General features: G+C 34.4%; 1 protein-coding gene across 1 annotated transcript in view; it reads right to left on the bottom strand.

The window, feature by feature from the left end:
• TCEA1 (transcription elongation factor A1) overlaps positions 1-17447 on the bottom strand; it is a 36711-nt gene that overhangs the window by 2636 nt on the left and 16628 nt on the right. The window contains exons 4-9 of the mRNA XM_004435705.3: positions 13405-13492; positions 10217-10362; positions 9019-9075; positions 7845-7999; positions 5470-5616; positions 688-759 (exon numbers count right to left, since the gene is read on the bottom strand). Of these exons, the coding sequence (XP_004435762.2) occupies positions 688-759; positions 5470-5616; positions 7845-7999; positions 9019-9075; positions 10217-10362; positions 13405-13492 (665 nt within the window). The remainder of the gene's footprint in view (positions 1-687; positions 760-5469; positions 5617-7844; positions 8000-9018; positions 9076-10216; positions 10363-13404; positions 13493-17447) is intronic.

Raw genomic sequence — 17447 nt, 5'->3', positions numbered from 1 at the left:
TTTGGCTCCAAAGACTGTATTCCTACCACGTGAGCCTCCCCAGGCCCACACTCCTAACATCCCCATCACTATTAAAAATAAAAATGGTTTTAGGACTGATATGTAATTCTTCTCTAAATTTTAAATTATACTTCTGTGACTCACAAATGTCACTCAAAAATGAATCATTTAAATACATAAACTTGCCTGTGTGGGGCCAATTCAAGAGTAAATAGGCAATATGAAAGCTTAGTGAAAAGCCTACAAAACCTTGAGAGTGCTCATCTTTAATTCCTAAAATAAAAACTCAAACCACTGGCCTGGATTTCAACAAGGTAAAGTAATTCTTCCAGAATCAAAATCTATGAAGACAAGTAATATACATGTACAAATTTTCTGGAAGTACTAGAAGAAACTGAATGAATACAGTATATACAGGACTGTGATACAGTAATCATACATTTAAGGTTCAATCCTGTTATTCCTGCACCAAAACAATCTAAAGGTGTGAAAATTAAGTTAACATTCTTTTTTTCTAGTAGGGCACAAAATAGTATATTCCATTACAAATGGTAGTCATGGACTTCCATAGTACTGGACAGTGTGAGCATATGTACATATTTAGATATCTAGGTAGACTTATGAAAAGACCTGAAGAAATTACTCTATTATAAATGGGTAAAATATGAATCTAAGAAGGCACCATACCTTCCATCGATTTCCACATTCATTGCAGACAACAAACGTCGTCATAGGTTCATCAGCACTACGAGTTTGTACCTGCAGCAAAATCAAATGAAAAATATTACTTTTTATAATACAAGTCCAACCTAAATAAGAACATTCTACGTGAAGATATATAATAACCACAATGGTATAATAAAATGTATAAGAGCCTGAAACAAGTTCAAATAAGCTAAATAATGCTGAAAGAACACACATTTCCAACGTCAGTTTTCTAAGTCCTTCCTTCATTTGTCTTTTCATGTTTCACTTATCCCAGATAAGTGGGAAAATCATCTAAAGTCACACATTACATTTTTGATAAATGACTAATAAATATGAAAATATTTATTATCACTAAGAAGGACAGAAATGTTAAAAGGTACATCCATTTTCTCTTAATAATTAGTAAAGATGTAAAAATTACAAATATTTCATTCTGACAAATATAAACTGCCATAACCTTTGTAAAAGTTATGCAGCAACAAGAGAAGAGCCTTAAATATCCACTCTCTGTGACCTAGGAACTTGATATCTGATCTATTCTAGGATGGTAATTAGAAGCACGAAGATCTGTGTACAGCTCAACATCACTAATCATCAGGGAAATGCAAATTAAAACCACAAGGAAATATCACCTCACACCTGTTAGAATGGCTATTATCAAAACGACAAGAGATAAGTGTTGGTGAAGATGTAGAGAAAAGGGAACCTTTGTACAGTGTTGGTGGGAATATAAATTGGTACAGCCATTATGGAAAACAGTATGGCAGTTCCTCAAAAAATTAACAATTAAACTGCCATATAATCTAGCAATCCCACTCCTGGATATATATTTGAAGGAAACAAAATCATTATCTCATAGAGATATCTGCACTCTCATGTTTATTGCAGCATTATTCACAACAGCCAAGATATGGAAACAATTTAAATGTCCTTCAACGAATGAATGGATAAAGAAAAGTAGCTATATGTACACAATGGACTACTATTCAGCCATAAAAACAGAAGGAAATCCTGTCATCTGAGACAACATGGATGAACTTGGAGGGCATTATGCCAAATGAAATACCCCAAACAGAGAAAGACAAACACTATACAGTATCACTTATATGTGGCTTCTAAAAAAAAAAAGGCTGATTTCATAGAATAGAATGGTGGTTGCCAGGGGCTGGGGGAAGCGGGAAATGGGGAGATGTAGATCAAAGGGTACAAACTTTCAATTATAACAAGAATAAGTTCTGAGGATCTAATGCACAGCATGGTAACTACAGTTTAGAGTAGATCTTAAGCATTCTCACAACAAAAAAAAAGTGAACTATGTGAGTGATAGATGTGTTAATTATCTTGATCTAGGTAATCATTCCCCAATGAATATGTATACCAAATCATGTCATATACTTTAATATATACAATTATGTTTGTCAATTATTCCTCAATAAAGTTGGGGGGGAATCTGTGCAAGTATGTTTGAAGAGTATAACTTTATAACAGCATAAACACTGGAAACAACTTAAAACATCAAACAGGGAAATAATGAAATAAGAGTACATCCGTTTGATGGAATACTATAGAGCTACTGAGATGTTTACAAAGATTTGATTTTTTTTTAAACAACTAAAGGAAAATGTGTACATTATAGTAGCTAAGTGAAAATAAGTATAGAAAACGATCTACAGTATTTAGCTGCAACTAAATTTAGAAAAAAATCCACAAAATACCACAGGCTCCAAAATATTGGTCATTGTTCTCTCTGGTGGCAGATTAATGGGTGATTTTAAATTTCTTGTTCATTATTTTTCTATATTTTCTATAAGTAGGTACTTTATATTACTTTAAAAAAGCAAATATGGCAATATGATCCAGCAACCCCACTTCTAAGTATATACCCAAAAGAACTGAAAGGGTCTCAAAGAGGTATTTGTGCACCCAAGTTCATAGCAGCATTATTCACAATAGCCCAAAAGATGGAATTAACTCAATCTCCATCAACAGACAAATGGATAAACAAAATGTGGTATATACATACAATGGATTATTATTCAGCCTTAAAAAGGAAGGAAGTTCTGACACCTGCTACAATATGGATGAAACCGTAAACATTATGCTAAGTGAAATATGCTGGGGACAAAAGGACAAATACTGTGTGACTCCATTCATCCATCTGACTACCCAGAGCAGTCAAATTCAGAGACTGGTGGCTACCAAGAGCTGGGGGGAAAGGAGCATGGGGAGTTGTTGTTTAACAAGTATAGAGTTTCAGTTTTGCAAAAGGAAAAGAGTTCTGGAGATTGGCACAACATTACAAACGTACTACTATTGAACCATATACTTAAAAACAGTTAAGGTGGTCCATTTTAGGTTATGTGTATTTTACCACCACTAAAAACTTAAAAATAAATTAAAAAGAGAACTCAACAAAAACAAATAAATAAATAAACTAATATGATTTTAAAAAATTTTTATCTACACAAGATTATAGACTTCTGAAGTTCTCCACAAAAGACAATTACTGGAACCAAAGGTCTCAAAGACAGAAAGGTTGTTTCTTTAAAATTCCTAATGAAGATGACAAAACATTATTAAAGTTAAAAGTTATTCTTAAGTTTAAGATATGCAGGAGAAAAGGAAGATGGGTAAAGGCAAGAATGTAAATAATAACAATATTGCACTTTGAATAAGGTATATTTAATTTTAATATGAGATGATGAAATCCCAGTATTTACCACTTCAAAGATCAGAAGCTTCATGTTTCCCATACACTATCAACATGACTTTTAATTCAAAAGCCTGAAGGAAGATAAAGAACCATTTGAGCCATTCTCAAAACAGCAGCATTCTGCTTATTTAAGGCCTTCAGATAAAAATGATTTGAAAAATCTTTCTGAAATATTTTATATATATTTAATATTGCTATCTAGAGCTCAAAAAGTAAACATAAGGAAACTTTTGCTCTCTGGAAAAAATTTTGATCTCCTGGTTATCCAAGAGTCACACTTGAATCTTTTATATCTGTTGTTTTGCCAACAACTTTGCAAGTTTTCCATCTAAAGACAGAATTTTTTGATTCTAAGAAAATGATACTGGGGGTCGACCTAGTGGCATAGTGGTTAAGTTCGCGCACTCCACTTCAGCGGCCCAGGGTTCACAGGTTCGGCTCCCGGGTGCGGACCTACACATCGCTTATCAAGCCATGCTCTGGCAGGTGTCCCACATATAAAGTAGAGGAAGATGGGCACAGATGTTAGCCCAGGGCCAATCTTCCTCAGCCAAAAGAGGAGGATTGGCAACAGATGTTAGCTCAGGGCTAATCTTCCTCACACACACAAAAAAAGAGAAAGAAAGAAAATGATACTGACTTTGATTTCTAAACTAGGTTTTTTCCTGTTAAATGACTTTTTTATTGGAGCTGTTTATAACCTGATTACGTAAATACATCACCTCTACTTTGTAGGTTTTAAAGAAGCTTTGACTTTTAAATACATTTCTATTTATATTTAATAATTTCTACTATGTGGCATTTTTAGGACAGAATTTTTATTGCTGAAATTTTTCTATCGGATTAAAAGAAAACAGAGCAATTCAAACTCAGAATTTTCTGAGACCACTTTCATATACTGATACAATATGTTAGTAACTATCTGTAGTAATACTTCTACAAAATAAAATACTGAAATATCAGATATACAACTATTACTAAATGAAAGACTTCAAAAAGGTAAAGGACATTAGATTAGTTAAATAAAGTATATCTGGAAGTAGTGTTATGCACCTTTAAAAAATAAAAAAGAGGCAGAAGCTTACATAATATGCTACCACATGTATTTAGGAAACAGTAAAACAAACATATATTCATATTTGCATGTATATGCATAAAACATGTAGAAAGCTACACAACAAACTAGTAATCCTGGTTTACCTTCAAGGGGGGAGAACCAGGAAGCTGCAAGCAAAAGAGGGTGGGAAACTTTCCACTCATAATCGTTTGTACCTTTTGAATTTTTAACCCTGAACTTTTTATACACAGTTTAGTAATGTTTTTTTTTAACTGCTTAATTTTCTGTCAGTCAGAAAATTCAATTCCCTAAATGTCCCTATTAACCTGAAACATAACAATAAGTTATTCTTTAAGAGGAAAATTCTGAGTTTAGCAGATTATAGATAACAGCACAAAAAACCTATTTGGCAAATGAAGTTAATGACAGTGATAAAAACCCATTTCCACATATGCACATATAGCCAAAATAACTATAATGTGGCTCTTTTCAGCTATTCAAGGACAAAAAGGTTAGTCACAGCATATATGAATATAAGTCACCAATATGTGCAAAAAAGGACTAAGTATCTGGAAACCAGTTAAACTAGAAGTACCCACGCTCCATGTGAAGGAGAGCAAAGAATTTTCCTTAAATTATAAAATCCTGCCCAATAAAAAGAATTACAGCCTGCTTACATACTAACCAATAATCAACTGCTTAATAACTCTTAAAGAAAGAACATGGCCATTTTATTAAATTCTATAATATTTTATAAATTTTATTTAATTTATATAGCTTTCATAGTAGTTTCCACGAAAGGATAAATATATCATTTTTTCACTTAATTAGAATCTGTGAGTATTAAGAAAGCATTCCTACACTTTTAAGAGATCACATTTCCTCTTGAAAAATATCAAAGTGTAGTGGTAATTATCTTTACTACTTGCCTTGAAACAGAAGTTGCAAACACTCTTAATATGAAAATAAGAATCTGTAAGCAATCACAAACCTGTGTGTAAGTACAATTCTTCTTTTTACATTTGCCGCATGTAAATAAGTCAGTCTGGGTTCCACCTGTCTTGGCCATCTGATGCTCTCTGATGGCTTCTTTGGTCAAGTTTTTCCGCATCTCTTTGAGCTCATCGCTAGCCATTTCCTGTTAGGGAGGTGGCAATACCACTCAGTTACAGGCACCTTCTACATATATCCTGAATGCTTTTTATGTTCAACTAGCTTACTAATAATAGAACCAAAATCAATTTTTAAAGTTTTAAAGTGAGAAATTAACATTTTCCCTCAAAGGATTCATAAAAATCTGCTTCCTTTTAAAATTTCTTCAAATACTAATAGTTGTATGTGAAAACTGGATTTAATTACTGTTTAAAGGCTTATAAACAAAGTAATCCTGTAGCAGTGAGCACCTCTAGTATCTAGATTGCAGTCTCTACCATTACCCTTCCCAAAAAAGAAACAAGGACCTTTGCAGGAATGTCTGGTTCCAGTTTTTAGTCAAGAAATGCACAGGATAAGCCAGGGTCATCTTCTGGTGCCAGAAAGCATGAAGCTACCAAAGACTACTGTGGTTGAGTCAAATGGACAGAAGAGCTAACATGAAGAAGCTCCCACTGGCCAAAGACAGGACAATTTCTTCAGCCATCAAAATAAATTACTGTAAAGAACCAATTCCCACTGGATAAATAAAAAGTCAAGTCCATGATGATACTTAAAAAAGGAGAGCACACACATGCAAAAACAGCAACCAAAAATCAGCACTGGCAGTAACTAGGGCACCAACCCCTCATTCTCATAACTGTCAACTAAAGGGAAAGAATTATACATCTTCTCTGCCTTTCTTATCCAAACCAACAGGGTAAGTAAGAGCATGAGTTTATAAAGGTTTATTGCTTCTTTATCAAAGAAATCTAGCTAATAAATGTGAAAGGAATGACAGAATTTTATAAATCACCATTTTGCAGCTCCTAATAAAATGACCAATTCAGGCAAGGATCACCAGTGGATGAACACATTAGATGCAAGGTTGACGGAGAACTTTGCAATGGAGGAATCAGACTGTCAGTACCCAAATCCCCTGATCCATCTCAGCATGCTAAGAGCAGAGCAACAAGACATTATTTGTCTCCTGATGTGATGCAATATGAAGTAAAAAGCACCACTTATGAAGTATTTATGCAGAAAAAAAGTTGAACTTGCATGTAATCAGAACTATAGAACTAGCTTCCAGTTTACAGAAAATAGAGGGGACAGAAAAACTAAATAACATCATGAGGAAGAAACAGACAATTCATACTGTGGGATACAGAAGAAATAAACTGGTTTCTTCAATAGGTCAATGTCATGAAGAAAAACAGGGTGGGGGAGCAGTGGTAGGAGAAGAGACTGCTTTAGATTTAAACGTATATATACACAATCTTGAGAGACCGAACTAAAGGCAATGTGTAGACTTTGGATCCTGATACAAAGCAAATGTACCATCTGGAAAATATGAATATGAACTAGGTATTAGGTAATACCAAGGAATTATTGTTAGCTTTGCTGGATGTGGTGATGACAATGTAGTCATGTAAAAAAAAAGTCTTATTTTTAAAGATACCTCTCAAAAATGTAGAGGTAAAAGAATATAATGTCTGGGATTTGCTTGGAAATAATTCAGGGAAAAAGAAGGAAAAAGAAAAACGGGATAGAAGAAAAGGGTGACAAATTCTTGAAAATACCTGGAAGCTTGGGTGATGAATATATGAGATTTCATTACACTATGTTCTCTACTTTGTAAAAGTTTTAAATTATTTTAATGAGGTTTTTAAAAAATGGATTTTAAAAATACAATTTTTATTAGCCATATAGAAAGACAAATTCACTATCTTGGATGCTTAATAAAACAGTGAGATTGCAGACACACTACAGCTGTTATCTGTGAACAGCTATGTCTATAAATAGCTAGCTATGAATTTCATTTTCCCCATCATTCCCTATATAAATTTAAGGAATTGTCAATAAGATGTGACCAATTATATAGGGTTTAACCACAAAAAGAGCTTAGAGGTTACAAAGTCTATTTGCAATTAGAGATTCAACTCTGATTCTACATGAATCCACAATAAGTAAAAACACTTTTGTTTTCAAACAATGATTTAAGGCAATCACCAAAAGATCATGGGACAAAGTATTGACGCTAACAGATTCAATCATCTTAAGTTCAATCATCTTAAGTATTTGTCTAGTATATAGTATGTATAAATATATCAGAATAGCTAATAACAACTTATTATATATGTAGTATTCATATAGTACTTTATGATTTAAAGAGACTTTACACTTGACATCATGGAATAACATCAAGGAAATGTTATGTTCACATATACTCACCTCTGCCGTCATTCTAGCAAATAAGTCAGGAGGAATATTCCCACAGAGTACATTTTTCCTTAAATTTGGATTCTTTGCATCCTTAAGATTTGATATCCTACTTCGTACTCTATTTTTGTATTTCATGTCTGTATTCCTTATTTCTTGATATATAGGTACTAGGCCATTAAGGAAAAAAGGTTAAATTATAAAGGTCAGAACATTTTTTTCCTTTTCTGCCTGAAATTTCTAAGCAGTTCACAAAAACTGCTTCCAATTTAGATTAAGTTAACAACAAGGCACTGTTTCTACCTGACTCCTTGATCTGTAATTGGCAAATAATGGTGACTGTACTTTTAGGCTATGGATGAGCAATGCTTTCTTCTTAACGTTTAATGCCAGCAGCACACAATTTAAAAGGGTTTCAATAAGTAACTCAGATACTCAATCTGAGTGAGAAAACTTTTGAAAAAGAGCTTGAACTCATACAAGGTTTAACTTGCCCCAAACTGAATTCTACCAAGGATCTTAAAAGTTTCAATGACTACAGAGTTCCCTTGGGGACCTTCTGAGAAGAGACCATTCATGGTGGCCCTGAAGGTTCATTTCCTCCTCCAGTTCAGCAAGAAGTTAGTTTAACAGGTTCTTCTTCTCAACAGATCAGGCCACAGCAGAGGCTGATCCCTAGAGGAGCAAGGCCACTTCCTCAACCAGGACAGTCCCACCATCACACTGTCACCTAGATGTTCCCTGCTCCCCATACCCACGTGCAACACTCCTCTCCAGGAGGGCTCTCCATGGTGCCCACCATAACCACACTTCCCTCCAGGATAATGAGCTCAAGGGATTATGTATGCTTTGCTAAGTTCCCCCAAATGTGAAACTCTACTTCACACTTATTAGTGTATGTATTTTCCATGCCCTTTTGCACAACTTCGGTTGAGATGCTACATTCCTAATTTGCAAGGCAGAAAAATAAAAATATTATCAACACTATGTGCTTTACCTTTGAATGACAGGAAACAAGAATAAAATGACATGGATGGCCCTCTCCTTTTCCATCAAAACAATAATCAAGATGGAAACTGAAGAATAAAAATAAAATGAAAATAAAAACATTCTATAAAGGAAGAAAAACTTATAATTAACCTAGCAGATTACTTAAAACAATTCTGAATATACACACAAAGGATATCTTCCTCAATTTGAGATCCTAATTCTTCTTCATCAGCTCCAATAGCGATGTAGTCATCTAAACACAGGCATAAAGAATTGTCAAGAATAAGTGACTGTAACATATTAAACGAAAATTTCAATACAGTAAATAAAACTGCGTTCCTATTTCTTCAACCCCATTTGCCTTACATAAAGAATCCTTTTAGTTTAGTTTCATTAGAATCTGGTCTCTTTACTACCCACTAGACTCTTCCTCTGGATTCACCTAATGTCCACAGTGCTCCTGCATTGATGACTCGTTATCCCTCAGGAGTGGGGAAGTAATTGATCTAGCAGGCAATTCCTCATTTCACAACTCCATAAATTCTGGTTGCTCCAGCAGAGAGTAGAGAAAGTTACAGAAAGAACTGTCTTGTCTCCTGTGACTCAGGCTTCAATGCAAAGAAACCATTCATTTCATCTGCCAATCACATATACGGACACACTCAGAAGACTCCTATGCAAATATTCAAAAGGATAGAAGGAAATAAAAAGAAACTAGGAAGAAAAAAGAAAAAAATATATAAAGAGACAGTAAGGGAATCAAACTAGAAAGGGCAGAGTAAGGAAAAAAAATATGTCATACTAACTATGGTTCAGTACAATAGAAAAGAAAAAGGATGAATTTGTATAAGATAACAAACATTCCTACATACGAAACTTTAAAGCCAATATTTTACATAAGAATGGATACCTTCAAATTAAATTAAAGTTCCCATATATAAATCAAGATCTCTTTTCCACTTAAAAAAAGTAGAAAACAAAACTGTGAATACAAAACACATACTATATGTCATACTAACAATGAACAACGGGACCCAAATACAGTAGCATTAACTTTCAATCTGGGGGGTGGGGAGTAATTAATTTGTAGACTAAATGTGGGGGGGAAAAAAGATTTGTGAAAAAAGGTTTAAATTACTATGAATCAGGGGAAACATCCATTTATTAGAAGAAATCTATTTCCTAGAATTATATAGTAATAGGCAGAGGCCCCGGCACGCCTATACCTCTCTGCCGTCAGTAACCCCCATTAGCAACCACTTCTCTCTGAGCTAAGCAGTGCTGGGCAGCTATCAAAGGGGTGGCGCTGGTAAAACAGAAATATGGAGGTGGACATGCGGCAGTAGTGGTGATAATCGAGGACGGAGCAAGGAAACAACGTACACTAAACTTACCTCCTGTTCGGAGAGCTGCAGCAAGCATCTCCCTACACTTTAACCGTACAGAATCAGAAGTGCTTGGTGCCCGAGGAAAAGATGAAACGTAAGTATCTCGAGCATTTGTCTCATCCTTTCTGCTGCTTACGTTGCCACTGGAGCTACTAAAAAACACATACACACACCCCCCAAAAAGAAATCAGGAAAAACTCTCTTAAAGTAACATCATTAAGATTACTCTCTAAAGTCAAAATTTTTTGGCCTAAATAAATAAGATAGTATTTCAGTGACTCTTGCCTTAAAAAAAAATGCCTACAATAGATTAAAAAGAAGTTAAAATTTCAGTAAAGAGAGACAAGTCTAATATCTTTTTTTAACTAGTAACATTTTACCTTGATTCTCCTTTTAAACATTAAACAATATTTTAAATAGAGAAAATGCACATTACAGCTCAACACAATAAATGAAAAGCAAGGATCTTGGTTACGAGGAGAGGGGTGAAAAGACAGCACCAAAGAATATGACAGCTCTCCACCAAAAACAGAGGGGAAATAAATGTTTGAAAAACTCTGTCCCAATTAGACAACCAAAGAGGTATACATTTAAAACACCTCCTTCAAGATAAAAACGTGTAGTACAAAGCGAGTCATGACAATATAAAAATGTCTCAATTTCTCGCCAGAAACATCAACTCAATCAGGACAGTTTAATAATTTTCCAGTCAACGTAGTCATTTCAACTGCTTCTGATTAACTTCTTATAATAAGATTCTCACCAAAATACTTTTCTAACTAGTTTCAATTAACTTTTACCACATTACAGGTATCTGCCATTAACCTTTCCAAAGACTAATTAAATCACCCACCTCCATAGATTTAACCTGCTGCACTGCTGCAAGGAGAGACCTCCTCGTCTCCTCTCCAAAATAAAACTCACTGTCCGACTTCACACACAGATAACTGTGGGCAAAACAGTCCTTCTGCATACCTTCTAAGTGTAGTCAGTTCCTTCCTGAAGCCTTCTCTGATTTCCCCTGTGCTCCCAAAGTACTGTCTGCACACAGGGTTGTATTATGATGACTTTTCATATATTCTCCCCTGCCAGACTGAGCTTCTCAAGAGCAAAGACTAGCACTTACTCCTCTTTGTATTCCCAGTACATAGCATACCACCTGTCAGTGATGAATCAACGAACAAACCAATGTTTAAAAATACCACTTCATACATCTTTCAATTATATGCTTTTGTCTCTCTGCACCTTTAGCCAAATACCGAGCTCATCCACTGAAAGCCCAGGTGGACTGATGGAGCCTCTTCCTCACTAGCTTCACTATTGCTGGCCCCACTTCTCACATTCCAGTGCCTCCTTTCTTAGCATTAAACTACATTACTTTACACTCCAAGTGTCACATCTTTCTCAGCTGCAAGTCACTTAGATCTAACCTTCTATCTTCCTTCAGATGGTAATTCAGACTTGTTGCTCCAATCTTTCTAAAATTTTCTTCAGAGTGTGTGTGGATAGATAGCAACCACTTACTTTATCAGACTTCATACACGATAATAATTCTATGCTTTTGTAGATAGGCTCTATCCCTAAACTTCAATTACATAAACTGATAAAAATACACCAAGAACTTACTGCTCCTTCAATATCTATTTAAAATATTAGTCTAAACTTTTATATTTTGTATTCAAGGCATTAAATCAGTGACTTTAAATGTCAATGAATTGGACAATGGGAAGCATATGTTAAAAAATTCATAAATTATGGCCTGCACTTTTAAAAAAAAAATCAATGTCATGAAAAACAATGACACACTGAAGAATTATTCCAGATTAAAGGAAACTAAAGATATGATAACTAAATGCAATATGTGATCCTGGATGATATTTTGGAAAAATCTTTTCCCTTGCAATGAAAGACATTATTGGGAAAATTGCTGAAATATGAATAAGGTCTGTGGATTAGAAAAAGGCACTGCATTAATGTTAATATCTGGATATTGATAGCTGTATTGTGGTTATATGTGAGAAAATATCCTTGTTCTTAGGAAATACACAATGATGTATTTGGGGGTATAAAGGGCATAATGTCTGTAAATGACTCTTATTTGCTTCAAAATAAAATTAGTTCATGTGTGTATGTGTGTATACACACATATGTGCATATATATATAAATATCATTGGGGCAACTGGGAATTCTCCGTATTGTTCTTAAAATTTTCTAAAAGTCCAAAATTATCTCAAAATAGTTAGAAAAAAAATGAATAAACTTTATTAACAACTGGTGTTTAACCCCACCTTTAGCTTACCTCTTTTATCAACAAGTTTAGTTAGTACTAATACATAAAATAACAGCATATGGTGTATTATAATTGTTACTTAAAAAATGAGGAATACATTATCAATTTTGGGAAAATACTGAGAAATAAAGTTAAAATAGGTAGCCTCAAACTTGAGTGCATCAGAATCACTTGAAGAGCTTGTTAAAAACATATTTCTGGGCCCCATCACCGGAATTCCTGATTTAGTAGTTCCAGGGTAGACCACCAAAATTTGTTTTTATAACAAGCTGCCAGGTTCCCTGCTCTTCCAGAGACCACGTTTTGAGAACCATTGCTCTAAATCAATGTCAAGTGTTAAGCTTTGTAGTTAGCTTCCCAAGAACAGAGGAACCATATTTAATCTACTAATCTAGATATCACCATGCTGCATATTGCACAGTTCATGATATGTGATAGGAAAGAATAAATGCAAAGGCTTCATAGGAGTTTCATTACTAAACTTCACATTTTAAGTTCTTATGAAAAATAGCTACATTAGGAAGGAAAAAAAGCATAAAAAGGAGAATTAGATCCAGGGCCAAAGAAAATCTGAAAAAGAAATGTGGTACACAGATGAAGTAACCATTTGAATCTCTAATCAGTACCTTCATTATCAGTGCTATCCTAGAGATTCCACTCAATTAAACGTGTTGAGCACAATTTAAATAATTTCTTCTTATTTATGTAATGTCTTCTCTCTTTTACATTTCCAGGATATCTTGTAAGAAACCTTAGAATATATGGCTGTATACATTTACTAATTCCGTTTGATTAGAAAATAGAAAGAGGAGTACAGATATGGGATCATAAGATCACGGAGGAAGTGACTATCAAGTAAAACTATGACTTGCAACATAAATGAATTTCCATAAAGCAAAATACCTCTCTTCTCTTGCTTCAGGGCTATTCTGTGATGTGATTGCAGTATCTTTTTTCTTTTCTTCAGGGTCTTTATCAGTCGATGGTCCATCTGAAAATTTAGGAGATCTCTAAATTGTTAGAGTTTGTTAAAAAAAAACTGAATTACTGCATGTTATGAGGCTATTTATGCAACAACAAAAAAACTAAAATCCTAAGTTTTCAACAGGTAAATGAAGTTTATGCAAGCTATTCTACTGGCATATGTACTTGGCTATTTGTCACAATGCATGCTCAGTCAGCATTCCCAAATAAACTCATTTGGCAGAAACCACAAATTCATATGCCAATGGGAACCTAAAAGGGAGGAAAGCATACAGAACAAAGAGAAGGAAGGAATATGGAAAAAATATCAGCACTGTCATTTTAAAAATGAAAGCAAAAAAGAATATATAGCAATATTGTTTTAATAATTTTTCATGAAGTCAAAAAATTTAAGGTGGTACCCAAAATATAAATAAATATTGCAGGGATAGTAAACAAAGAACATTTTCATAGAAAATATTTCAGGATTAGTAAGGTCTACCCAGCACCTCCTCTATCTAAAATAATCTGTAAAGTAATACAGAGTGTACAAGCTTTAGGACTTAAGGAGGTGAGCAATTAGACATTAGGAAATAAAGTACGTAAAACAAGTTGGGCCAATGCAATATTTTAGCACTGAAAAGAAACATTCATGTTTAAATCAACCAAAATAGCCTTGAAGCTGGGTTCAAAAATGTCTGAATCTAAAACATAAATTTACCCCACTTATCTTCATTTTGATCCCTATATAAAGTAATAAGAGCTACATAAATAATTCAATTCTCCATATCCCTCTGTATAGAATATAGAAGAACATATATTCAACTGTATATCAGGACCACCTAGGCAACTTTTAAGCATATCCTCATGTTCAAGCTCCCATCTCAATCCATTCAACCCAAATCTCTGGCAGTGAGGCATGAGCATCAAAATTTTTAAAAGTTCCTCAGATGACTCTAATATGCAAATCGGGATGAAACTAACTGATAGAGAATGGTCCAAATCACAATTCCAGAACTTATCTTGTAAAGGTAAGGGTTACCAACCCTAAAATACAATACAAGTGCCCTATGATATGGCCTAAGTATATGCTTTAGTTTTCACATACTGATTTTATTGGCCCCCCAGCCCCCGTTATTCTCTATAGTTTACCTGGAAGGCCCCAAAACCTAACGAAGCTATAGTACTGCAAGGCAGAAAACAAAGATTAATACTGGCATTAAAGAATATAGCAAGGACTACGAACTATTACAAAAGTAATAAGGTAGAAAGATGATATAACAATGCAAGATTTGAAAGATGATATAACAATGCAATACTAGCTAACAGGGATCCAATGCTGTGAGAGGAGCAGTAAAACTGATCCCACACATTGCTCCAGCACGGTGTGAAGTGGTGCAATCCTTTCAAAAAGCAGAGCAATAAGAGGTATAAACAGCCTTAAATGCATTCCTACTATTTGAACAGTGTGTCATGAGCAACACAGCAGAGCCAAAGGGAAATGCTCCAGCTCTGGACTCAAGACTATCTGCGATCAGATCCCAGCCTGGCTACTCACCACCCACTCAACTGTGCACAAGGTGCTTAATCTCTCAGTGTCTCAATTTCCTCATCATAAGATGGGATTATAAAAGTACCTAGCACACCAGATTGTTGGGAGGATTAAATGCATTAATACAGGTCAATGCTTTGCATATCTTAAGTATTCAAAACTGTGCTACCTAGTAGCAGTAGTAAATCTTCTAGAAAGCAAGCTAACAATCTAAAGAAAAGCTTTAAACAGAAGGATATTCATCAACACATTATTTATAATAGCCGTAAAGTTAAAAACAACAAATCTAACAGGCAAGTGATTAAATTATGGTATAGTCACCCAATAAATTATTCTATACCAGTAAAAATGACAATGATGATGATGATGGAAAAATACAAAAAAAATTTCATTAAAAATGCAATATAAGTAAGTATACATATAGCATAAGTCAAATTATACGGTCATGTGCCACATGATAATATTTCGGTCAACAACAGACTGCATATACCCATAAGATTAGTATCATGTAGCCTAGCTGTGTAGTAGGCTATACCATCTAGGTTTGTATAAGTACTGTAGGGGAGGAAGACATTTTCCTCTACCTTTCTAGGTTCTTCTGGCTGGTCTAAGAATTAAATTGACATGAGATAGAGTAACAGGAGAAAAACAAAAGTTCAATAACATGTACACATGGCAGAAATCCAGGAAAACCAAGTAACTCACCAAATCGGCCAAAGCCCTCACCTTAAATACCCTCCTCAGCTAAAGACAAAAGATGTTGGGGGTGGGGAGAGTCAGGGACTTCAAAGGGAAGGCAGGCAATTCACAGGTAGGTGAAAAGGAGCAAATATTTGGAAACAAGCGTTTGGCCACACAGAAACAGAAGAACACAGAGGGGAACCCAACTTGGTTCCTCTCTGTCTAGCACCTAGTTCATGCTATGCTAAGGTGACAGTTCACTTCCTGAGACAGGTTTTTTTAATCTGAATTCTTTTAGGTAGTTAAGGGGGAGGTAACAAGAAAAACTTTACGAGTCTTTTGTTTCTTAAAAATAATTAACCTAAAATAATTCTCATGTTAAAGAGACACATTTTGGGGTGGCAAATTTTGTTCCCTTCAGTATACTCCATGATGTTTGCACAAAGGAGAAATCGCCTAACAATGCATTTCTCAGAACGCATCCCCGTCGTTAAGCTAGGCGTAACTGTAGTTGAAGCAAAATCTGTGCACCAAGGGTGAAAAAGGACAAGAAATGTAACAAGATATTGACTGATGGTTGTATTTAGAGATAGACTTAAAGAAAACTTTTTTCCTCCTCCAACTCTTCTGATTTTATTTAATGAACATGTAAATCTTTTAACATAAATTAAAAAGTTTTTAAAGGAGAACTTGTACTGAATTGGATACCTCCAAATAAGTATAAAAGAGTGAAACTTCTTTAAATTTAAGATCAAATGAGCATAACTACAATGTCCACTCTTTTCTACCACAAAATGTAAACCATCTTTTCAGAAAAAAAATGCAGGTATATGGTTCTCAATCAACTTCCTATGACTAATTTTAATTACTTTAGAATATGGAATTAGATTTAAAATTTAAATTAACTATAAACATACATTTGCAGTGAACCTTTAAAGACTAGACTTTTTTAAAAAGCTTTTTATTTTGAAATAATTTGAAACTTGCACAAATGTTGTAAGAACAGTACAAAGACCTTTACTCAGATTCCCCAACTGTTAACGTTTTGGCACACTTGCTTCCTCATTCATTCATTCCTCCTTACATATACACATACACCTGTGTTATACGTACACACACATATTCACACCATCGTGTATACACAGACATATTTCTTTTAAACCATCTAAAAAAAAAGTAACAGACATCATGCTCCTTTATCCCTAAATACTTCCCTGTGTATTCCCTAAGATAAAGAAATTCATTTACATAACCACAGTAAATAAGTAAATTTAACAATGATACAATATTGTTTACTTACCTCGAGATCTTATGCAAATTCTGCCAGTTATCTCAATAACGATCTTTATAGCAATGTTTTTTTCTGGTCCAGAATCCAATACAGGATCACATTTTACATTTAGTTTTTTTAAGACTAGACTTTTTTATAGGCTTTACAATTTTTAGTTCCTAGTTTCCAAGCTCTTCTAAGAATAGGTTTTTTGTTATTACTATTGTTCTTTGAAATTTTAAAAGGTTCGCTCTTTCTATTTTTTCTTCCATAAGGCCGATAACTGCTTAGAGAAATGGCTGATTTCAGGGCTGGGGTAGAGAAGATAGATGAGCCCAAGACACTCTGTGTTGCCAGAATGTAAGAAAGAGATTAAAAAAAAAACAACTGAAGGGGGCTTGACAAAGGAGCTTAGGAGCCAGTCTGAAGGGGCGCCCACTGGTCAAAACAGAGACAATGTAAATGTCAAAATAAATATGA

This window comes from Ceratotherium simum, chromosome 31, assembly GCF_057802395.1.
Source record: "Ceratotherium simum simum isolate JZ-2026a chromosome 31, ASM5780239v1, whole genome shotgun sequence".
Classification (NCBI taxonomy): domain Eukaryota; kingdom Metazoa; phylum Chordata; class Mammalia; order Perissodactyla; family Rhinocerotidae; genus Ceratotherium; species Ceratotherium simum.
The sequence above is the reverse complement of the archived record's forward strand: the minus strand, read 5'-3'. Positions and strand labels throughout refer to the sequence as shown.